The 25,625-nt window shown below is 43.7% G+C and overlaps 2 protein-coding genes across 2 annotated transcripts; one reads left to right on the forward strand and one right to left on the reverse strand.

Moving 5' to 3' along the window:
* The first annotated feature begins 16,246 nt into the window (after positions 1 to 16,246).
* On the forward strand, positions 16,247 to 18,130 carry LOC120695850. Its single transcript, XM_039979071.1, has 6 exons — positions 16,247 to 16,392; positions 16,482 to 16,583; positions 16,663 to 16,755; positions 16,832 to 16,888; positions 17,551 to 17,653; positions 17,746 to 18,130. The coding sequence occupies exons 1-5, from the start codon at positions 16,306 to 16,308 to the stop codon at positions 17,617 to 17,619; spliced, it is 408 nt and encodes a 135-aa protein (XP_039835005.1). The 5' UTR covers positions 16,247 to 16,305; the 3' UTR covers positions 17,620 to 17,653; positions 17,746 to 18,130.
* Positions 18,131 to 18,678: 548 nt separating this feature from the next.
* LOC120661708 (LRR receptor-like serine/threonine-protein kinase GHR1) lies at positions 18,679 to 25,081 on the reverse strand. Its single transcript, XM_039940634.1, has 4 exons — positions 24,702 to 25,081; positions 22,997 to 24,303; positions 19,582 to 21,126; positions 18,679 to 19,412 (listed from the first exon to the last, which is right to left on the reverse strand). Exons 2-4 carry the CDS (start codon positions 24,060 to 24,062, stop codon positions 18,829 to 18,831), a joined length of 3,195 nt encoding a protein of 1,064 aa, XP_039796568.1. The 5' UTR covers positions 24,063 to 24,303; positions 24,702 to 25,081; the 3' UTR covers positions 18,679 to 18,828.
* Between the last annotated feature and the right edge of the window lie 544 nt (positions 25,082 to 25,625).

The following is a 25,625-nucleotide window of genomic DNA, read 5'->3' on the forward strand; positions in this document are numbered from 1 at the left end:
CATCATATTGCTTCTTTTGTTGACCATTATTTTTTATGCCCTCACTCACAACTCTCCAAACGTTTAGACCCGTCGCTTGGAGATGGGCTTGCATTAAGCACCTTCCATCATTGGAAGCCCGTGCCGTCAAACCGTGGAGCGGGTCTAAAATGATCCATCCTTTCCCCCTTAGAGCTAACTCACTAGGAGGTGAAGCCTACCGATCTAATGAGCCGGTAAACACAAATTTGCCAATGGAATTGGCTTTCTTTGTGAGAGAAGTGAGTCCAGGCTCTGATACCATTTGAAAGTGATCGGGTGCTCTAGCCTAAGAGAGGGAGGGGGTGAATTAGGCACTATTAAAACCTTAACCTATGGCTCCAACTAGTTTACACAAAACTTAAACTAAAACAAGCTAACTAGGCGTGCAACTACAGTTCACCTTAGTGTTTAACCCTCATCCAAAAAGAGTTTTGCAACCTATAGCCAATCCTAGCAAGATACTACACTAAGAAGGTAAAGGCACACAAGTTGCAATATAAAATGCGGAAGCTTAAAGAGAGGGATGAGAGGAAACGAACTCTTGACACGAGGATTTATCCCGTGGTTCGGATTGCCACAAAGGCGCCCCAACGTCCAGGTTGTTGAAGCACTCACAAAGAGTATCGCTTCCCGGCAATCAAGTCTCTTCCGTGAACACAATCACGGTCACCTTGATCCCGATCTTCACTAAGGGAGATTGCCCACGAAGGAGGGGTCTCCGTCCCCCGCACAATGTTGTCGACGCCACTCCACACCAAGCCGGAGGGTCGTTGACTTGCCGGCGAGCCACTAATGCTCCAAGGAGGCCGGCGCACCGAGATACAAGTTTGGTTCACTCTAGAACCACAGCATAAGGATCTAAACCTTGCTTGATCACTCACTCAAGAGCTAACCTAGCACTAACACTCACAAAGCTTGTGCTAAGGACTAAGGATTTGATCTTTATGCTCTTGGATGGCTTGGAGATGTTCTTGGGTGTGTGTAGGATGTCCAGCAACTCCAGCAAACTTCAAATGGCTGATGAAATACATATATATGGGCCACCAACTCAAGAGAGCCGTTACTAGCCATTGGCCAGTTTTCTGCGTAAGCATCGGAACATCCAACCATAGGGCATCGGTTCTTCCATTCACTCTGCGCTCAGAACTAGCCGTTGGCTTCTCTGACACGGCCGCAACACTTTCAGGGACCATCGGTTGAACCGATGCTTAGGCGTCGGTTCTTCCGGTGACACTTGATCTACAGATAGCCGTTGCTCTTGCTAACGTCATTGCACCGACGCCTTGCTCCGACGTACCACCGGTTCAACCGGTGCTGAAAGCTTGGCTACTGCACGCTTGACAACATCTCTGGAGCATAGTACGTTGGATGCATCGATGCCTCTTTTGACACCGTCGGTTCATCCGGTGCTTCGCTTCTTTCGTTACCACAGGCTTGTGCCAATGCCAGGCCGTCGGATCTTCCGACAACCATCGGATGCACCGATGCTATAGGCATCGGTTCTTCCAGTGTTACTGATTTCAGTAGAACTCGTCTAATTCAGCGTTTCTTTGAGTTCTTTCTTCGTGTTTTGCTTTGCTTGGCCTTTTTACTTTATCCCTGGGATCTAGAAATGTTCACTTAACAAAACCATTAGTCCCATTGATTGCGTTGTCATACGATCACCAAAATCACTCGAAATGGCATAAATGGTGCCATGTTCGTTACAAACTAGCATAATCTCTACCGTCCATACAAAAGATGCATCATTAATAGATGAACATGAAACATTTATACAAAAGATGCATCATTAATAGATGAACATGAAATATTTATCATGCATCAGTGGCACTTTGTTGGGCACTACCGCTGAGCATTAAGGGGCACTTTGTTGGCTACTACCGCTGAGTACTAAGTCTTTTAGAGTCTCCACCATACGATCAAGATTAAAGAGGCTGACTGTATAGCACCATGAGCTTGCACATGTATACATATACATTTGCCTATGCCTGGGGCGCCACGGAGCTCCAGCGTCGACTCCATCTCCCATGGTGTGTGTGTGTGTAGCTTCCGCTGTCGAACGCCACATTGTAGGCGGCGAACGCGATGTGACCATCGGCCAGGAACTGGCGGAGGATCTTGGGTACCACGCCGCTAGCCTATGCAAGCTGGAAGATGAGGTCCATGTTGCTGGTGGTCTGCTTTTTTTTCCTCGGTGCAAGATTTACTTTGCTTTGACTATGGTAATCTTAGTCCCATGAATTTTCTTATCTTTTCACTCAAAAAGAAATTTTCTTATCTTTCTGCCCTACCATAAATTCCTGGAAGAAACAAAAATCACGCTAATTTGTAGGTGGATTACCATACCAGTATCATATCTGAGTTTATCTTAGAAATGATGCTCTCAACTAACAATCCATAAGTTGAACAAAAGTGTAAAAAACACTCTTTTGCTTCTGCAATGCGGAAAATAAAAGCGTCCAAAATAGAGAACGCGTTTCACCAACTTTCGGAGGGAGGATTCCAGAGGTCAATTAGTGACAAGTTTTTATTATTCAAAAATCCACCATTTCATATATTTCAACAAATCTTGATCAATATAATATTACATGCTCTCCATTGTGTTTTATCTAATTTTTTATATCTTTTAGTCATAGTTTATCAAAAAATCCGCTCAAATCCCGCAGCAACGCACGGGGAATCACCTAGTTACCTCTATTTTTATCAACCGGATCAAATATGATTGGCATCCATATCAAAGATTATTACGGAGAGAGAATTGATTACTTTTAGGGTTAGTATCTCCTTTATATGTTCTAAACGGTATTGATCTTCGTCTACACATTATTGGCTGCCGGCCGGAGACGGCGGAAGCTAACTGTTCAACTTCAAAGATTGATGATTTAAGCCTTCCACAGATCAATTCAAGGGGAGTCTAGGTTGTGAAGAAAATCAGAAGAGCATGCCGATGAAGGATTCAGCAACGGCGTGAAGGAGTAGTCGCATGTATGATCATGGTTTGTATTCTCAAGTATGATCATATCAGGATCTGGTGGTATCTAGGAAGTAAAAAACACAGCCAATCTGCTCCCTATCATCACCCGCTTGAGATGAAATCTTGGGGATTGGACCAGCAACCGGGGGATTCTAATTTCCGGGCGACCGTATAGAGGCTTCCGTACGGTCGATTTCCGACCAATTTTTTCTTTCCTTTTTTAACAGTTTTTTTGTTGTTTTGTGACAAAATATTTTCAAAGAAAAATATTTTGAGCAGATAAAAAGAGAAAAATTGATAAGAAAATGTTTGAAACATAAAATTTTCAGAATAGTTAGAAAAAATTTGAAGGAAAAATTTTGTATCCAAACCTAAACTAAAGAAGTTCGGGAAAAAAATTTAACAAAAATATTTTGAAGAGAAGAAGAAGGAAAAAAATTGATGAGAAAAATTTTGAAACAAGAAAGTTTGAAAATAATTGAAAAAATTTGAAGAAAAACTTTCACATCCAAATCTAAACTACAAAAAGTTTGTGAAAAAAATTTGTAAAAAAAATTGCAACAAAAACTCAAAAAGAAAAAAAAAACTATCGAGGAGCTCGCCACCGGCCCGCCGCCGCGCCTCCCTGCCACCAGCCCCGCCTGGCGCGCCTTGCCGCTGCCGCCGCGCCTCCCCGTCGCGCTGCTCAGGAGCTCGCCACCGTGCCTCTCCACAGGAGGTGCTGGAGCTCGCCTCCGCGCCGCCCCCAGGAGGTGCTGGAGCTCGCCTCCGCGCCACACCTCCCGGCCGCCGCGCGTGCCGCTCGCCCCTGGGTGCAGAGCTTGCAGAGTCCCTGCCGCCGGAAGAAAGAGATAGAGAGGAAAGGGAATGAAGGGACGGACGGCTGGGGAGTATCACGTGGGCTGGAAGGAAGAGATAACGAGAGAGAAAAAGAGATGGAGAGACAGAGTATCACGTGGGCGTGGGCCCTACCGTCAACCGCGAGTTCAGAAAGTCCCTTGTGACTGTAAATCCATCATTGGGCCAGCAACCTCACGGTTCCACACCTGCATGTTCCTTACAGTGTTCGATGGCATCAATATATTCAATGACAAGTTCAAGGTTGGTGGATCATCTGCGCTATCGGTTTGACATCGTCATAGACGTCCATGCTGACAAAGTGAAGGTTAGTCTTGTGTGCCTTGAATTTAGCTCCAGACCACAAAAAGTAATCGATTGTGGCTACGAGGATTCTTTAATCCTGCAGTCCTGATATATCTTCAGTAATGTGTGGTGGCATTCGCAAATGTATCAGATCTACAAAGATGAGATGCGGAGCCGGCCTATAATTTGCCGATTTTGCCGATTATCTAGGAGAGGCCAAACAATTACCCGAGGAGTTGTTGGCACCACCAATGGCTCCATAACAAGGAGAAAAGAACGAGCATCTTACTAAAGCACTCCACGGGATTGGACGGGTCTATCTTTCTTCGTGGAAATCTTTGTTTTTGCTGCGTGGGAACTTTGGAACTTATGGAACTCCAAGATCTTTGACAATGGCACCCCGACGATACGCCTATGGATGAAGAAATTTAGAGATCAAGTTTATCTCCAACTCGTGCGAGTTAGGGAGGACAAAAGGCTTAGTATTATTCAATGGCTAGAATCAATCACTTAATGTCTCTTGCTTTTTGTTTGTACATTCTCTACCCCCCCCCCCCCCCCCCTCTGCTTTGTAAGTATTAAACCTTTTGTATCTCCTCTTTTGCTTTTATAAAATTTTGCCGTGGGGAACTCCCCCACAGTATTTTCGGTCAAAAAAAAAGCACAATGGACATACTCGGACTTCAGTAGCATTATTCAAGGTTACTCCTTTCCGTAGATCAGGTATCCATATCGAATTTCATCAATGTTAATTTATATGCGAGATGTTTATGTCAACTGTGCACAATCTAGCCACCCGTTTGAGTTCATATCATGCTGGCATGTCTCCAAGCATGTCCAGTAAACCCAAAGTAATTAAAAGCAAAAGTAAAGTTCGAGTCATGGAAGCTGATTGTTAAGGGGTCTCGGTGTCATTCTTGAATTTTAAGTTGCAAATCACTTAATAATTAGTAACGGTCTGAAAGATATGCCCTTTTTTTAAAAAAAAACAATGCTTGCATGCAGTCAAATATTCTGAACTCTATACTAATATATTTCGTATAATTAAAACAAGAAACATGATCAAACATGTTCTTTACATTTACTATAATACCAATCAGTAGTTAGATGTATTTTAGAAATCCGAGTCATGTCCAACACGACATATACTCCCTCCATTTCAAAATGTAAGTCGTTTTGACTTTTCTAGATTCATATATTTTGCTATGTACCTAGACATATGTTATATCTAGGTGCATAACAAATACTATGAATTTAAAAAAGTCAAAACGACCTATATTTTTAAACGGAGGGAGTATATGTTACTGGATGGGGTGGATGGGGTAGCAGATTGCCAACGGACATGCTGACAAATTAGATGGACATATAGGAGATAATAATACATAGGAGTACATTAGATTTGAAATCAATTCAGCTATATGCGGCTCAGAAAACAAGATGACGATGGCCTTCCAACACTGCATCGAGTTCCTCGGCAGAGTGAGGCACGCGGAGAGGGGGGTGTGCACAAAGTACAAGCTGAACGGAAGAGTGAGGCAGAGACTGAACAATACGGTGCATTAGCCACAATGGAGGACATGATGCTTGATAGTATCGACCAGCAAGGGCACATACACACAAAATGCAGGCACGGCGGTGTTGCACGCAACCTAGCCATGACACGAGGAAGGCAATTGCAATGTTTGTCCCTTTCCCTTCGTCAATGTCCATGCCATTTCAAATTCAATGTTCAGGAACTTGCAATTTTGTACCTATTTTATATTGTTATTATGTTCATGTCACTGAAACTGCATGGCATTGTTGAATGTTCATCAAGGTATACTAATTTCTGATGGTGCTACAGTTAGGGCTGGAAAAAAAGCTCGTTAACTGGCTCGGTGCCTTTTTTCAAAATTGCTCCGATTACGTTCGTTTTTTTTTAAAATAAAGATTAGTTGATTTGAAACAAAAGTCAATTTTGGCCGGCTCGGCTCGGCTCGGCTCGGCTCGCTCGATTTGAAGTTGCATATCAAACAACGCGGGAGACTATAATAAATACAAATATATTGATTTCGAAGAAAGCTCGAAAAAAGTCTCGGCTCGGCTCGAGTCCAGCCCTAGCTACAGTGCTAATAAACATGTTGGAGATTATCAGCATGTTTGGGCTGCCGTGCAGTGTGGAAATTCAACAGTTCAAATGCATCTACCTAGACATGTGATCATTCAACTTCGAACACAGCATGTCTTCAGACATCTGATTCTCCAAAACACCACAACAAGATACAAGAAGAGAAGAGGAATAGCAAGGTTCGTAGTTTTCTTTGTTATAACTTAGGCTTTCTATGTTAAACAGCAAGTAATGAGATTACGAGATATATAGATACATTGCTAACAGGGAAGTTCAACAATCTAGAATGGAGCTCGATTTAGATACATTGCTAACAGGTAAGTTCACTATATATTAAGTGTAAGAGAAAAGTACATAATTCTTTATTCTTTTTCTAATGATTACTATCTAGGAACTATACAGATGATCTCTAAATGTTTTCATACCATGAACTACAAATTGAATTAACATTTATACACAATAGTATTAAAGAAAATAGTCAATTGATATTTATCCCATAACAACTCTAGCCGCGCGGACTACCCTACTAGTTGTATTAATTATGCTTGCATAAATGTTGTTGTACGTGGTGCATATGCATGCATGTGAGGAAGCTAGCTACCCTATCATTTGCCGTTACGAGTGTAGCAGTGGGCCAGGGAAGGCCCTGCCGACGCAAAGTCATGCATGTATGGCCACGCCCACGCCCGCATTTGGACACTATCCAACAAGAAGGTATAGTAACTGTTGGATTGATCTCTTTTCTAATAGACCCAACGGTCTCTTAGGACTTTGATTTGCGCCCTGATCGGGGGCGCCCAACCTAAATGGTTGGTGGGCCCCCGCTGCACAGCGCTAAATAAAGAGGGGTGAAGGGGCCGGGGCACGGTGACCGAAGTTCGTCGCGCCGCCAGTACCCACTCCCACATTCTAAACCCTAGCCGATCTAGAGGGTGCGCTGGAGTAGCGGGAAGCTTCACCGCCGCCTCCATCGACATTGATCCATCGGCGTCGTTGCCATCACCCTCGACTTCGACGTCACGCTCACGACACCACTGCGCCGCTCGTCGCTGCCTTAGAGCAGATCGTCATCAGTGAACCGGAGATGGCCGCCGGATCGAGCTCAAACGCTGGTGGTGATGGTCTCTCTCTCTACTCTCTCACTGTGTTCCTTCATATATCGCTTATGCAATAGATCTAGAGTCTTTTGCACTTGATGTAAAGAAAAGAAAAGAAATCCTACTCGATTTATGCACTGTGTCGATCCTAGAGTTCTATCAATGGTATCAGTCGCCTACACACGTGTAGATCGAGGTCGGGATAGAAAGATTCGAGTGCGAATCGAAAGCAAATCAAAAGAAAAAGATCGATTTCAAATCAAATCGAATAGCAAACTCTAACCCTAGAGCATAGGGCGGTGGGTACTGACCTGCACCGTCCCACAGCCGGCCGCCCTCGTGCGGGACAAACCCGCGCAGCCCGCTTCGTCGGGGCGCGGGACAAGACGCTCCACCGCTCGCCGCCGGGACGCCGGGGCGCACGCGCGCGGGCTCGAAAGCAAGGCGCCATCCATGGCGAGCTCGACGGCGGCGCGCTCACCCACCGGCGAGCGCGCACACCGGCGAGCAAGCCGCGACGGCGCCGCTTTGTCCTCTCCTCCGCGGCCGCCATGGCCGTCGCCTCCGCTCCGTGGCTGCCGCTGCGTCGCGTGGAGAGAGAGGGGGAGGGAGAAAGAGTCGCTAGGGTTTCGGGAAACACCGGCGTCGCCGGTTTTGATCCCGCGAGGGTCGCGGCCGGCCGTCGGATCAGATCCGACGGCCGAGAGAGCTCCGCGGCGTCCCGGGCTGAATAAGGCCCAGGTGGGCGAGCGTGATGGGCCGACTTGGTGGCCCGCCCGTTGGCTGTCGGGCCGAAGGCCTGGCACGGCGCGTCGCGGGCTGTATTCGGTATTGGGTCACTTGAACAGTAAAATATTTAATCCATTTTCTTTTTTCCAGAAGCAATTTCAATAGTTTTTTGAATGGTTTTGATTATAGTTTGATCTCTATTCAATTTTGCACCAACGTGTTTATTGTTTAGAGATAAAAGTTTATAGTTTTGCTTCTGAAAATAGAAATTCATACATGTTTCCGCTGCTAAGTTTATATAGTTGCTTTTATACTTTAATTCGAACTAACGAGACAATTAAAGTTTAAGAGCATGATTAAAAGGTTATTTTTGAGGATTATGGTATTGTTAATTTTCTGACTAACGTTGTTAATTACAATACTGTAATTTCATAGTTTTTGTGCATTTATTTCTATTTCTGCCCAACGGTGATATAGATTTAATTCCATAAACAGTTGTATGTTCTATTTTGACCAACGTTGGAATTTTACATGCAATTGTTGTTATTATGTTCTCACTATTTTTTGAAATTTTCAGCGGGGAAGAACTTGATGGGATTCATCAGTCACATCCCGACTCTAAAAGGAGACAACTATGGCGAATGGATCAAGAAGGTTGATCTTGCTTTCGTCTGTGGAGAAGTGGATGAGATCATCACCACTCCAAAGCCCACTGAGCCACCGGCTCCAGTGAGAGGAGATTCTGACACTGATGCTGAGTGGCAGAAAAAGCAAAGGGACTATGCTCCCTTACAGATGGCTTATGATCTCGAAAAGACAAAGTGGAATAACGCCAACAAGAAATGTGTGGCAGTTATAAAGAACACAATTGATCCTAACATTTTGGGTTCAATTGGAGAGTGTGATTTAGCTGCAGAGTACCTTGAAAAGATAAAGAACCAGTTTACTGGTTCTTCAAAGACTTATGCTACACAGATCATAGAGCAGTTGATCACAAAGAGGTACTATGGCAATGCCGGTACAATAAGAGATCATATCATGGGGATGTGCGCTTTGAACTCCAAGCTCAAACCAATGAACTTGGATCTCAAGGAAGAGTTTATGGTGCACCTGGTGTTCGCCTCTCTGCCAAAAGAGTTTGCAACATTTGTTGTAAACTATAACTCACAGCCAGAGAAGTGGAACATGGAAAAGGCAATTGCCATGTGTGCACAAGAGGAAGATAGACTCAAGAAACAGAATGGTGGGTCTGTCAATTTTGTGCATAATAACAAGAAAATGCCTTTCCATGCTGCTTCTTCCTCTAAAGCTAAAGACAAAGCCCCTATGCCACAGAAGTATCAGCAACAGCGTCAGCAACAGCGCACTCTAGCTCAAGATGAGTGCTTCCACTGTTTTGACAAGGGGCATCGCAAAACAGATTGTCCCGCTTATTTAAAGATGATAATGGCAAAGAATGGTGAGAATGTAATTTCATTTGTTAATGAATCCCTGTATTTAAAGTTTTCTAAATCTACTTGGTGGATTGATTCTGGTGCAACTGTGCATGTTGCAAATTCTTTACAGGGATTCCGTCCGACAAGGACTACGCTAAGAAGCGAAAGACAAATTAAAGTCGCGAATGGAGTACAAGCAGATGTGGAAGCTGTTGGCGATGTCTCCCTCGAGCTAGTTAATGGTTTCATGCTTGTATTAAAAGATATTTTATTTGTTCCTTCGCTTCAAAGAAACTTAATCAGTGTATCACGCTTAGACACAGATGGTTTTGGTTGTCATTTTGCGAATGGCAAATGTGAACTATGGTTTGATAATAATTGTATTGGTGATGCTGTCCTTTACAATGATCTTTATTTATTATCTATGCGTGATAAAGTGCATTCTGTATGTAATGTGAATGTGAATGAATCCTTGTCAGAGAAAGAAACAAAGAAAAGAAAGAGAACTCAAGATACTTCATCGAAATTATGGCACTGTCGTTTAGGCCATATTTCGAGGGGGAGAATTGAAAGATTAGTGAAAAGTGAATTTCTTCCACAGCTAGAGTTCTCTGATCTTGAACAATGCGTTGAATGCATTAAAGGAAAATTTGTAAAGCAAATCAAAAAGGGTGCCAAACGAAGTGCAGGAACATTAGAAATAATCCACACTGACATATGTGGCCCGTTTCCTGTGAAAAGTGTGGATGGTTATGATTCGTTCATAACATTCACAGACGATTACTCCCGTTATGGTTACATTTATCCAATTAAAGAAAGATCTGAGGCATTGGATAAATTTAAAATATTCAAAGCTGAAGTTGAAAATCAGCTTGACAAAAGAATTAAAATAGTAAGATCAGACCGTGGAGGGGAGTACTACGGTCGACATACCCCTTATGGACAAGTTCCTGGACCTTTTGCGAGGTTTTTACAGGAAAATGGAATAGTTGCTCAATACTCTACACCGGGGGAGCCTCAGCAAAATGGAGTAGCTGAAAGGCGCAACCGTACACTAATGGATATGGTGCGCAGTATGATAAGTTATTCCACATTGCCATTGAGTCTGTGGATGGAGGCGTTAAAAACCGCCATCCATATTCTCAACAGAGTGCCAAGCAAATCGGTGCCCAAAACACCGTATGAGCTATGGATAGGAAGAGAACCCTCACTGACTCACCTACGGGTCTGGGGGAGCCCAGCTGAGGCTAAAGTGTTTAATCCAAATATTGGAAAACTGGATCCCAAAACTGTAAGCTACCATTTTATAGGCTATCCTGAAAAGTCGAAAGGTTTTCGTTTCTACTGCCCAGACAGACATACAAAGTTTGTAGAAACGAGACATGCTGTCTTTCTAGAAAATGAAATGATCAGAGGGAGCATGGTACCTAGAGAAATTGACCTTGAGGAGAAGCGGGTGTACGTGCCTATTCCTATGATTCAAGAGCCATTTTTCTCACTACCTGTTGATGCTGCACCAAAAGTTCCTGAAATAGTGACGTCAGTACCTTCTTCGGTTGTTGCTGCGCCGACTATTCCAGTTATTACGGTGTCAACACCTGTCGCAACTCCACCCATACCAACAGTGAACGAAGGTTTGGAACATGTCATCCAGGAACCGCCTGAACCCGCGGTTGGACATGAGGAGGAGGAGCTACAGCCCCCTATGGAAAATGTGCCAGAAGTTGATGCACAAAATGTGCCACAAGCAGTGGCCCTTAGAAGGTCACAAAGAGAAAGAAGGTCGGCTATTTCTAGCGACTATGAAGTTTATAATACAGAAGAGGTTCATATGGAGGGTGATCCCACTTCATATGAAGAAGCCATGAGAAGTATTCACTCATCTAAATGGCTGGAAGCTATGAAGGATGAGATGAAATCAATGAGTTCCAATGGTGTTTGGGACTTAGAGGAAATTCCTAAAGGAGCCAAAACAGTAGGCTGTAAATGGGTTTACAAGATAAAACATGACTCCAAAGGGAATGTAGAAAGGTTCAAAGCACGGCTCGTAGCAAAAGGCTTTACGCAAAGAGAAGGGATAGACTATAACGAAACCTTTTCTCCGGTTTCGTGTAAAGATTCCTTCAGGGTTATAATGGCATTGGTGGCACATTATGATTTAGAGTTACATCAGATGGATGTAAAGACGGCATTCCTTAACGGGGATTTGTATGAAAATGTTTACATGGCACAACCAAAAGGTTTTGTCGTAAAAGAAAAAAGAACATATGGGGTGTCACTTAAAGAAATCCATTTATGGATTAAAGCAAGCCTCTAGGTAGTGGTATTTAAAGTTTGATGAAACCATAAGAAAATTTGGGTTTAAAGAAAATGAGGAGGACAATTGCATTTATGCAAAGTTCGGAAGTGGAAAATTTATTTTCCTGATCCTATATGTGGATGACATTCTACTTGCTAGTAGCGATGTTGGTCTGCTACTGGAGACAAAGAAATTCTTGTCCTCAAACTTTGATATGAAAGATCTTGGTGAACCTTCATTTGTTTTGGGAATTGAAATTCACCGAAATAGAACAAAGGGGGTATTGGGACTGTCACAAAAGACATACTTAGAAAAAGTTCTAAAGAAATACAGTATGCATATGTGCAAGCCTTCACCTGCTCCAATAGTCAAGGGCGATAGATTTGCGAAATTTTAATGTCCCAGGAACCAGTATGAGATCGATCAAATGAAAGCGGTTCCATATGCTTCAGCTGTCGGAAGGCTACAGTATGCTCAAGTTTGTACACGCCCTGACTTAGCATTTGTTACCGGGATACTTGGCAGATATCAAAGTAATCCAGGACAGACACACTGGATCATGGTAAAGAAAGCATTATGTTATGTACAAGGCACAAAAGGCCTCATGCTAATATACAGAAAATCTGATTCCCTAGAGATAGAAGGGTACTCAGATGCGGATTTTACGGGGGACATCAATGACCGAAAGTCCACGTCTGGTTATGTGTTCACACTCGCAGGGGGAGCTATATCGTGGAAAAGTTCCAAACAAAGCGTCACTGCATCATCGACGATGTACACTGAATTTGTGGCATGTTATGAGGCCTCGGGACAGGTTGAATGGTTAAAGAAATTTATACCCGGTTTAAGAGTGGTAGACAGCATTCAAAGACTACTCAGAATGTACTGCGACAATGAACCAGCAGTGTTTTATGCTCACAACAATAAGTCAAGTGGTGCTGCCAAACACATTGACATAAAGTTTTATATTGTGAAGGAGAAAATCCAGAATCACTCTATTACACTCGAGCATATAAGTACAAAGAAAATGCTTGCGGATCCGCTCACTAAAGGCTTACCACCCAATGTGTTCATGGAACACATAGCCGGCATGGGTTTAAGGGAAAGCCTGTGATTTCTGGAAAACAAAAGGGCCCAAGAGATAAAGAATTTGTTTCAAAACAGTGATGTGTATGGTAGCTGTTGAGTCCATCGGTCTTGGACCGTGACGATAAAACATGCTCTATTCATTAATCTGTGATGGAACAACTAAAGGAAAAAGTTTCAAGTTAAAGTATAAAGTTAAAAGAACAAAGTGAGATCAAGGGGGAGAATGTTGGATTGATCTCTTTCCTAATAGACCCAACGGTCTATTAGGACCTTGATTTGCGCCCTGATCGGGGGCGCCCAACCTTAATGGTTGGTGGGCCCCCGCTGCACAGCGCTAAATAAAGAGGGGTGAAGGGGCCGGGGCACGGTGACCGAAGTTCGTTGCGCCGCCAGTACCCACTCCCACATTCTAAACCCTAGCCGATCTAGAGGGTGCGCTGGAGTAGCGGGAAGCTTCACCGCCGCCTCCATCGACGTTGATCCATCGGCGTCGTTGCCATCACCCTCGACTTCGACGTCACGCTCACGACACCACTGCGCCGCTCGTCGCTGCCTTAGAGCAGATCGTCATCAGTGAACCGGAGATGGCCGCCGGATCGAGCTCAAATGCTGGTGGTGATGGTCTCTCTCTACTCTCTCACTGCGTTCCTTCATATATCGCTTATGCAATAGATCTAGAGTCTTTTGCACTTGATGTAAAGAAAAGAAAAGAAATCCTACTCAATTTATGCACTGTGTCGATCCTAGAGTTCTATCAGTAACTTGTCTAGTTTCTTCATGACGAATAGGGTTATATTTTTATCCTCCAAAAAATAAGGTCTATTTTCTACAAGAATTAAAAAGAAAAACAGTTACGGGCGTGCATGCATGCATTCATGTAGCGTCGCCGTTCACAATCCCAAGCTATATATTAGCCACTCACAAGTCACAAACTCACAACCTAGGTAGGGCACGAGGCTGCATGCGTGCATGTAAGCAGGGCATGCTAATTACTCTATTTCATGAATGTAGGCCATTCACGTGGTATTCACGTGTGACCATTCGGTGGGTACTCTCGGTAAATCCACGCTTGCATCTCATTATTAGGGTATATTGTTTGTTTCTGCAAAGATGCTAATAATGCTACAATATAACAATTATTAGCTATTTATAAGAAGTAATAATTTTTAAACAAATTTAGTTTGGATAAAAAGTCAACAATGTTAATTGTTAAATACTTCTTGTACAACGTATTATATTTAATTTCTCTCTTATTCTTCCTTCTTGCTTTGAAAACTATATTAGTTTATTTCAATAAGTTTATTGGAGTAGGTCAATCCAATGACCAACAATGAATCGGAGAGACGTCATCCATGAAAGATTTGAGCAACGTTGGAGACTGCAAATAATATAGACGCTTTCGTCCTTACACGAGCGGCACCCATTGCGTACAGAAAAAGATTTGACTGATGAACTTTCAGAAAAACGCTGAGTCAGGGACGGATCTAGTGTGGGGGCTGGGGTCCGCCAGCCCCCCTACATGTTTGCACATCAAGGAAAAATAGGGGAGGAATAAGGGGACGAAGAAGAGAAGAAAGAAGGAGAGGAGGGCTGGAGGAGGAAGAAGGATGTCAGCCCCCCTGTCCATGAATCTTGGATCCGCCACTGGCTCGAGTGATGATTAGGAATTTTTTTCGCAAAAAAATGATTAGAAATTTAGACAGATAATAACCCGAACGTGCATCCTGCCTCTGTCCCAGTCCATTATTGTTTGAGTTTGTTAACGGGTCTGTGAGATCCCAGATTCATTAACGGGCCAGCACCAGTTCAATTCGTAGAGCATTGGGCCATTGACACCCTTTTCCTGCCTTTTTTTCATTTTTATATTAAAAAAACAAAATTTCAAAAATATATGTCGAATAGGGAAATTTTCAAAAATGGGTGCCTGTCGCCCGACAGGGTGCCTGTCGCCCATCCAGTGGGCGACAGGATCTAAATGTAAAAAAAAATTATATTTAGGTCCTGGCGCTCAGGGCGCATTAAACAGTGAACTTGTAAAATCGATATAAAATCGTAGAAAAATCGAAAAAAATACAAACTCAACTGTTATGGATTCTATGAAATAATATCTACAACTTTTGTTACATAAAGTTTTTCATTTGATCAATGTATCTAAATCAAGAAAAATAGTTCTTGTACCTAGAAAAATCTGAAATAATTCATTTGGTCTAGTTGTGCTTATCTAAAATTTACCAAAAATATTTTTATACCTCTTAGAAAATAAAATAATGGTACTGTAAAAGTTATGGCATTTAATACTCAGTATAGCAGCATGGATAAATAACCCATTTAAATTAGACATATTGCAAGATCTAATTTAAAAACTTATTCTAGAAATGTTTTCTGGGCCTACCAATTTTGTACAAGCCTATGCTCACCATATGTAACACTCTGGCCAAAGATTACATGCATCCAAAGGATGGATCTTTAGATTTAAATAAAAATGCATTAAACTAGTATTTAAAATAGAGCAAGATAAATTGATCAAATGAAAAACTTTATGTAATAAAAGTTGTAGATCTTGTTTCATAGAATCCATAACAGTTGAGTTTGTATTTTTTTTATTTTTCTATGATTTTATATCAATTTTACAACTTCACTGTTTAATGTCTCCTGCTCGCCAGGACCTAAATGTATTTTTTTTACATTTAGATCCTTTCGCCCACTGGATGGGCGACAGACATCTATTTTTGAAAATTTCCCTACTCTGCATATATTTTTGAAATTTTGTTTTTTTAAAATATAAAAATGAAAAAAGCACCCTTTTCCTCCTCGACTACGTCCACCAGGCTGAACTGGGTTGGTTTGGGCTCTGACATTGGGCATGGCTACTACAGAGGATCAGAAATCCCCTCAAAAATTCTATCCATCTTTCGGAAGGTAGAAAGAGGTTAAATCTTTCAATATTTGAGTTTCATGCTGATTACGGGGACTGTACAATCTCCTTCTTCTCCTCTCCTCTAGTTTGGCTTCTTCCTCCGTGGAGCGCCGCCGGCCGCATCCAGCACCGTTGAGGTGTTAGGGTTAGGGTTTAGGGTTGGGCTGGGAGCAAGAGGTGGGAAGAGCGGTCAACGGCGAAGCTGCTGCCGGGGCGAGGTGGTGGTCGAGGCCGGTGGCGAGGTTATAGATAGAGAGAGAGCCCGTCATATGGGACTCATATACTGACATCATGCAAAACCACTGTGAAAATCAGCTAGGGGTGACTCGTCCAGTTTTAAGAATTGAGGGGGTAAAATGTCTAATTTCGTAATTCGGAGATATTTTAGACTCCGTGAGGGGTAAATTAAACTTATTCCCCGAGAAAAAAATAAAGGAAAACCCCTCCCCTTCCGAACCTCCACGAAGGCACGAAGACGATTCCAAGAGCGGTAATGGCCGCATCCGCCGGCGCTCTCCGTGCTCTTCGCCGCCTCCGACCAGTGCGGCTGGATCCGGCGCTGAGTTCTTCGTCCTGCAAGGTTTGGCATTCTCTCCTTTGTGCTACCAAGCGTCACGGTGATCGCATCGCTCACAAAAGAAAAATGATACCCTTCCCTTCCCTCTCCAGGTTCCCGCCGCCGCTGCCGCAGCCGGCAGCCTCCTCGGTGCGCCCCGCGCGATCCTCTCACCGCCCTCGGCTCCGTCGCTGTTCCGCTGCTACCGGAGCGAGGTAAAGATTGCAGCTTGTTCTTGTTTGTGCGTTTCGCCGCCTATCTTCGCTGACAGAAGTCGCCGGGCCGCATTGCTAGGGGCATGCCGCCGCCTTCCTCCCGGGTGTGCCCCACGCGGGCCTGGTCTCACCGCGCTCAGCGCCGTCCATGCTCCACCACTACTCGAGCGAGGTAAAGCTTGCAACTTGTTGATGCGGGCATTTCTATGTCTACTATCGCTAATCGAAGTTGCTGACCCCATTGTTAGGGGCGTGCCACCACCACCACAGCCAAGGAACGCTTGGAGCTGCACCCTTTTCTCCTGGTGAGTTGATCGAACCTCCCCCTCTCAAATATAAGCATGCTGTGGCATAATTAATCAAATTCTTTTTTTTTAGAAAGACAATTAATCAAACTCAGCATTTGCACCTTCAGGAGAATGTGTTCACAACCTCCCTTACTGTTGCCAAATCCAGCAGCATGCTTTGACATTCTTTCTGCTTCAAGAATAAAAGGCAAAACTTTATTGCATTGTTCTATCAAAGATGATTCGATTGTGGTGAAATAGTAACTATGTAGCAGCAGATTCATAGTCGGTTCAGATCCTGTGATGCATAATATAATCATGGGTTGCAACTGCACACCTTTAGAGTCCTGAGCATGAAACTTGATCTTTTACTGCATCATTTTCCACCTTTACTGCGTTTTTCCACATGATTAGTTTGCCACTTCAGAAAAGAAAAAAAAATGTAAATTTGCTCATCGCACAAACTAATACCAAGATGAGTTCTTTTCTTTATAACTAAGGATTTGTTACTATTTTTTGAACCGAAGGATTTGTTACTATCTTCTGTTAAAAGTGTCTGATTGTAGTCTTCAGTTCATTTGAGTTTGAATTAGAACTATGGTGTTATCTGTGGTCCATGTCATGTCAAGTTTCTTTAGTATCATCCAAACAAGCTTCATATGCATATTGTTCACTTATAGGAGAGGCTTGAGAACCTAAAGCAGATAGAGGATGACATTCAACAGCTAGGAATTACCAAGCAAGGTTAAGGAGAGAATTGGATGAACTCAAGATGGAAATGAGGTAATGAGTAATGACTAAGGTTGTTACAGCTTAATTTTCTTTGTAGTATAGTATGTTTCTTTAACACAGGTTTTTTTGTTTTTCCTTCTCAGAAGGCGTGAGCTTCAGGACCTAGCAAGGACAAGGAGAGTTGAGATGATTGCAGACATCACTTGTGCAGTCATACTAGACATCACTTCTGTAGTCATGCTAGTCGCTCATTTCATCTTGGTTATTGGGCACTAGATTTTGGCTTAATTTCGTTGGATGCAAGGAGAGGAGCCAACCAAGCAAAAGTTTGATCCTTGTTTCTGTTGTAATGTGGTGATGTAATGTTCATACACTTGTGTTGTTCCTAGTTGAACTAGACTTGTAGTTCCCAGTTAAGCTAGAGGATGTTGGTATGAGCATCTCAGTGAGAGTTCTGAACATACATTTCTTTTGCAGTAACAGAGTTCTTATTATGTGACTAGTATAATACTACTATCTTGCAGTACCCTTCACTGCTTTAACCCAGTTCCTTTATTGATCTTTGTTAGGACAGTTGAACTCCGTTAACATTTCCAGGTTCTTTTCTTCAAAGTTCTTCTCTAGCGTCTGTCAATTGATGTAGGCTGACTGTGTTTATAACTTACAACCGAGAGCACACACCTCGCAATATCATTTTAAGTAATTAGCAAACCTGATTTCGTAATTGCCATGCATCCTATCATGATACGTCTTGTTGTTTTGTGTTCAGATGAATCTTGAATTTTAACCATGCTAAGATCTGGTAAGGCGCACATTATTTCGCAATACGCCATGCATCCACCATCAATTTGCCCTCCCACCGTCCATATAAAATAAAGCACATAGGGACTTTTAAAAATCTTAAAATTGTTTAAGTAGGTGCTTAGATGCTTTTAAGGGAGACCTAAATTGGCTCTCCACACCAAACAAGATTTGCCTTGCCAAACCTTGACAAGCAAGGCTAGTCTGGGCTAATGCTAAATCTAGATGCAACGATGGACATGGGCAATATGGTACAATAAAATGAAACAGAACACTTAGGAAACCAATGACATTCCATTTGAAATTGATGGCATCAAGACGAGGCCAAAAACACTTGGATTTCCCTGCTACAGCAGTACTTGAGTTTCAGACAACACACACGCTAACACACGGGCTGTTAATCTAGTGCTAGTGAATGAGCCTAGCTAGATTGACGAAAGATCCTCATACACAGACTTGATCCCTGGCCTCTCGGAGACCGGCCGGATGCACCTCAGTGCAATGCCCAGGGCCTCCTTCATGCCCTTCACAGCCTGTGGGTTCTCAGAATCTGAGGCCATGGCCGGGTCAAAGCAGTCCGATCCCCGGCCTTCCGCCACACGCAGCCGGACCCAGTCGGTGAGGTCGACACCACCCTCAGATCCCGACACAACATCCCCTGCACACCTGCCGGTCAGGAGCTCCAGCAGCACGACACCGAAGGCGTACACGTCAGACTTGAACGAGGGGGATGGTTTCTTGGAGGCTGCCAGCTCCGGGGCGCGGTAGCCCAGCACACCCAGGTCGAGGATCTGCTCCACCACGCCGGCCTGGGTCATCAGGCGGTGCAGACAGTAGTCTGCAACACGAGCATTGAGGTCCAGACCGTCCAGCAGGATGTTGGTGGCCTTGAGGTTTCCGTGGGGCATTGCACGGTCGAAATGGAGGTAGTTCAGGCCACGAGCCACATCGACAGCAATCTTCAGCCGCTGTGCCCAGGTCAATGGAGGACCTCTCCTGCCCGGTCGATCTGCACATTTAGAAAAACATCTCAGCAGAGTTAGTGACTGAACTTTTTTTTTTGTCTCTGATGAGTGTGAGGAAACTGCTAGTATGATACGCAGATGAACTTTATGCAAGAACTCTTAGTCAGATGTACGGCATCTGCAGAAACGGTAATAAATAGATGATGGCATTACCGTATAAGAAGCTAGCAAGACTTCCTGGCGCAACATAATCTGACAATATCAATTTCTCATGTGGTGTTGGACCCCAGTAGTACCCCCGCAACCCAACCACATTTGGATGGCGGATGTTTGCAAATTTCTTTGCCTCCTTAGCAAACTCTTTCTTAGGCCTTGCAACACCTTCCCTCAGCCATTTCACAGTAAGGAACACACCATTCTCCAGTGTAGCCCTGTACGAAGTTCCATGGCTGCTCCTGCCTAGAACTTCTGCTGGCGCCCTTGAAAGTTCCTCTGGTGTAAGTGTGATTGTTTCGTCCAAGAAATGCAACTCCCCTGCTAACCTGTCAGGTGATCTAACATCCAACCGTGCCAGTCCTTCCTGACCATACGCCTCTCCAGAATCCGGTGACCAAGAGTAGCGGCTGCCCTTTGACGGTGAAAAGCCCCCAACAGCTGATTTTTCTTCTTGGCTAAGTGCTTCAGATGTAGAGCCCTTTCGAGGAGTGACAAGCTCATCTGCTGAGACCAAACCACCTTTGTTGTCCTTTCCTTTCATACTGGTAGAGTCTTTAGTAGCCCTGTGGAGGTTCTTATCTGAAACCTTTTCCGAACTAGGAAACTGCTTTGAGATCCGTTTGTAATGGCATATGATAGCAATAAGGATAAGGATGACAAGAATAACAATGCTAGCTGCTACAATTCCTATTTTAGCACCTGTACTAAGTGATTTGCCACCTCTGGAACCCGATGGGGAGTTCCCAGATCCAGATGAGCTAGCAGGATATTCTAATTTTGAGTTCCCAGGATGGAAAGAAGATTCTGGAAACTTCCTCAAGTTCTCTGGCACGACACCAGAAAGGTCATTATAGGACGCATTGAAAGATATGAGGTCATCTGGAAGATCCTCAGGTAATGGCCCGGTGAACTGATTTATTGACAAATCAAGATCAGTAAGCGCCCCAAGCTTACTAACAGCAGCAGGTAATGGACCAGAGAAATTGTTTGTCGATATATCAAGAACTCGGAGGCCAGGTAAGGAAGCAATATCATCAGGGAGGCTTCCATTGAAGTGATTTCCAGAAATATCAAGCACTTGAAGACTCAAAATTTTGGATGAGGAACCAGGAAATGATAGGCCACCAAAAAGCATGTTATCTTGGATGTAGAGCTCTTGTAGCATGGACGAAGTGAATAGATCAGCAGGAATAGGACCGCGTAATTGATTGGAGCTCAGGTCAAGTACGGTAAGTTTGGGGTACTGAACAACAGCTTCAGGGATGGTGTCAGATAGAGCATTATGGGAAAGATTTAGGTAGTTTAGGCGAAGGAACTGAGCGCTCACATCAGGAATTGTCCCAGTTAGGTTGTTCTGACTAAGATCAACATATTCCAAATCGCTGGTCCATTTGGCAATTACTGATAAATTCCCTCTAAACTTGTTATTTGATAGATCTAACACAGTGCAGCTCCCAGAAAGCAATGGAAGATCCCCAAAAAGAGCATTGGAGGACAAGTTAAGGATTTGCAAAGTTGTTGATGTGATCATATTGATATGCCCTGCATAGTAAAGAAAATACGGTAAGTACAAAAGATAAGAAATGAATGGGTTCTTACTGTCATCACAGATAATGTCATGCTAGGAAATCAAATATGCAAATGCTGGTAAATGCATTAGCACACTTAATATCCATGCTCTATGCATAGTTATTATTTTTACTCAAAGTAAGCCAGTGATTTGCAAGGCATCAGGTAATAATACTGCAACAGTTCAATCCAATCATAGCTTATACAGCTGCACCTGCTAGTCCTGTTACTTGCTGATGTTAGAAATGAGCCCACAACATTTAAAGCCAACCACATGGCAAGATGTCCTAGTTTTTTTCATGAGATTAGAGTAGTGTAAGGTGCTAGTGGAGGACTAGAGATACATTGCACTGCAACTCTATAGGACTACTACAAAAGAGAGTAAATGGAACAGCTACATGTCACATTCACATGTTAATTCCATGCATTGTACTATGAACAGATTCATAATGCAGTTTAACTGAACATGACACTTTGCATTATCTGCTTTCATCACTGAGAAATCTTGCCATCAGGATATATTCCACAGCTCCAATTTTTTTTCTTGAACGCGCAGGAGAACTGTGCATGAATATATTAAGAAGAGAAAAAAGGGGGGGAAAGAGCCCCCAAAACAAAAAATGTTACAGGGATAAAGGGTCTGCCCAGAGCTCCAAAAATGAGCATGTCTCCACTTAACAGAACCTTTTATTGTGATGGCTGTTGAATCATCTCCTTTCATTTATCAATTCTCAATCATGCTACTCCATAAAATAATCCGCATTTTCACTGCATCTGTAACTACCGTATCAAGCTTGCTATAACCAAACATTTAGATAAGACCCAATTCATTAGTTGCAGTGGAGAGTGGACAAGTTGATGAAGATTTAGGCAATGCCACAGTAGGCCAGATTATGAGCACAGATTTGCAAAGAATCTTTTATACCGAATGTAAGCTTTACATAGAACTTATAGGGGAAGAAACAGAAAAAGCTAACTGGTCTGGCACATGCCTAAGTTTTATTGGCTAGCAGTACTTTAAAGCCAATCACATGGCAGGATGGCCTAGTTCTTTACTTTGTAGGCCACGACAGGGGTACTGATTTTGAGAAGCTTGGAGTTTAGTGGGGTACTGTAATCAAAATGGTGGAGATTCATTTCACTAGAGAATTAGTACGGAAGAGTAAATTAAGACAGCTAAGCATCACATGTTCACATACTATTTACATGCATTGACAGCATTGTGTACTACAAACAGATCAGTGAGAAATCTCGCATGTAGGATACATATCCCAACTCCAGCACTAAACAGAGAAATGCATAAAACAGAACTTTTCATATCTCCTTCCATTCATCAATTTTCGTTCATGCTACTTCATATAACCTGCCTCTCTGCATGTCTAACTACCATATCAATTCATTAGTTGCGCTGGACAAAATTGATGATGAGAAGGCAATCTCTCAGTATGAAATAATATGGGCAGGGTTCTACATAAGTACACATTTTATGTCAAATGAAACAACTATATATATAGAACTAACCAAAGGAAAAAGGAAGAATTAGCCAATAGGTGCAAACTCAACCAAATATCATTCAGTTCATATTTTTAGGGGGTAATCAGCAGCTCAATTCATCATTTGCATCGGATAAATAAAACAACATAAAGGATCAAGTACACAAAGTTCTAGATGAGAATTCATGTTTGATGTTTTCACAAGTTGTGTTGACTAGCCTTACTTTTGTCCTTGTTACTGAGAAAAAAAGAAGATATCAATAGCACTAAACCTTCAACATGGGCATTACATGGCATTCAGGAAAAGAGAACAGGAGGACTGAAAGAACAATTTTTAAGTGGATAAATACCTGTCAGGTTATTAGCACTTAGGTCCAGCTCGCTTAGAACCAGAGAATCCCCCTTCAGAAGACCACTAGGTACAAATCCAGTGAATGCATTGTTTGCAAGTCGCAAAACTTCAAGATCATAAACATAATTGAACCCCGGCAGGTCACCAGATAACTGATTGTTGCTCAAATCGAGCACCTTCAGTCTTCCAAAAGTAGAGAGTTCAACCCCATCAATCAGTGACCCAGTCAGCTTGTTGTTGCTTAGGTTCAGATACAGAATTGTCTCTGAAATATCAGCTAGAAACTTGAGCTCTTTGGGGGTAGTGCTGGTGAGCAAGTTGCCGCTGAAATCAACATGAGCAACAGCTGATTCAATCAAGAACTTCCAATCAACACCACCATCCAATTGGTTCCAGCTCAGATCCAAAGACTGCAGGTTCACAAGGAGTCCGAGACCAGCAGGAATACCCTTTGTGAAGGCATTGTGGGACAGGTTCAGTGCAATTAAGCTCTTCAGACCTTTCAAACCTGCAGGCAACGGACCAGACAAAGAGTTGCCGCTCACATCCAGCGACTGAAGCGACATAAGCCCGTCAATGGAGTCAGGAAGTGGCCCTGAGAAGTTGTTCCCAGCAAGTGACAGGTTCTGCAGGCTGCGAAGGTTGCCAATACCTTCAGGGATTGGACCCGAGAACTGATTGTTCGAGATATCCATGAACTTCAAGCTCTTCAGACTGCCTACATTGCTCGGGAGGCTCCCTGAGAGGTTGTTGTTGGCCATAGAGAGCTTCACGAGCATGGTGAGATTGGCAAACACAGAGATGTCAGCAACGCCAGAGATCCCATGGCCGTCGAGCACGACCCCCGCGACGCTCGCGCCATTGCACACAATGCCGTTCCAGGACGCCGGGCATCCATTGAAGTCGATGGACTCGTCGTTCCAGGAGTCGGTGATGTAGCCGGAAGGGTCATGCGTGATGCCCTTCTTGAAGGCGAGGAGTGCGAGGATGTCCTGCGAAGGCAGCTGGCCGAGCACAGGGGACGCTAGCAGAAGCAACACGAAGAAACCCCCAAGAAGCCCCATCGGTCACTCTCTATCCTCCACGGGTAGGGGCTGGGAGGCTACTAGGATTCAAGAACACAGCACCTGATGCATTTGCTGGAGGATAAAAGGAGTGTGAGCGTGCGTGCAGGGTAGCTATCACACAGCTGCTAGTGCACCCTGCTACTAATATCCGGCCACAACACTTGTCCCTTTCACCTGATCTCTACACCAGCCACTTCGGCATAAAACGCCAGATTCCTACGTTTCAACGCCTTTGGACCTGAAATAAGCACAGAAATGTCAAAATAAAGACAGATTCCAGATTCAACAAACACCCCTAAAGACCGAATCTTGAGCTCCGAAAGAGGTAGCAGCAAAAATGTACTAGTATAAACAACACAGAAAAATGCATTCCTTTCTGACAAAACAAAAAATCATCTTTCAGGACAAAAACAGTTAAACCCAACTCCTTTAATCCCCCAACAACGCCGGTAAAAGCGGAAGCTTTGCCCACTAAAACATCCACCCACCGCGGCTCGAACGCATAAACGCAGCACAAAAGCACGCACCTTTTTCAGCTCAGCGAACCCATCCAAGAACCCAAGAAGGCAAGAAACATCCAAGAAGTTGAAGATGTGGTATGGGAACGGAAGTCCAAATGCAATCTTTTCCCCTTACCAAGCAACGAGACCGGGCGTTTAAGCGCAGCACCCACCGCCGCCGCTCTTTGGGGCGGCAACCACCCTCGGAGCAAGATTGAATGAAGAATGGCTGCGACGAGCCGGGTTGCAGACTTGCAGAGGCGGAAGGGAAAGGCAATGCGACGCAATGGGGTCCGGCAGGGAGCCCTGGGGGAGACGGCAGGTGCGGAGCCCTAACCCTAGCTAGCTAGGGATGGGTTGGGCTGCTCCCGGCAGCTGCTGTGGGACGTCGGCGGCGGCGGAGGGGAGGCGGAGTCAGCAGGGGAATGGAGTGGGAGAGTGTGGAGGTGGGAGGCGGCCGCGGCGTGGGGGATGGGCGTGTCTTTTCCCTGTCCTTGGCCGTGGCCGGTGGCCCTCGCCTTTTGGTTTCGCGTCGCGGGTTTTTTTTTTAATTGCCTTTTTGCGTTCTGGTCCTTTGTAGAAGCTGTAATTCTGGATTTTGTCCAGCGGGCGTAGTAGTACTAGTGTTGGACTTTTGCAGTGACAACGAGCCTGGGCTGAGATTTGCAGCGTGTTAATCCGTAAACTGTTTTGGTTTTACCGTACCAGGACCTATTGCGCCCAAGAATATCCAGATACTGAAGCAACCAAACGGATCATGAGAATTGAGAAATCAGATGTGTCACTCGATAAGTCGATAGTATACCACCGTGAGACGTGGTCGAGTTGGTAAGTGAGATGTGCTTTAAAATTTCAAATTAATTAGTGCAAGCCACACTATTATTTAACTACCGGTAATATTTCATGATTCTATTAGAAAAAGTCTAAATTACTCTCCTCAACTATAACTAAAGTCTGGATAACTCTCTAAACTATCTTTTGGTTCATTTTATCTCCCAAACTATATCATTTGGTTCAATTATTCCCTAATAAAATTTATCTTTTCCGTTTCTTCATGCAT

The sequence above is a fragment of the Panicum virgatum genome, chromosome 2K (genome assembly GCF_016808335.1).
Source record: "Panicum virgatum strain AP13 chromosome 2K, P.virgatum_v5, whole genome shotgun sequence".
Taxonomy (NCBI): Eukaryota; Viridiplantae; Streptophyta; class Magnoliopsida; order Poales; family Poaceae; genus Panicum; species Panicum virgatum.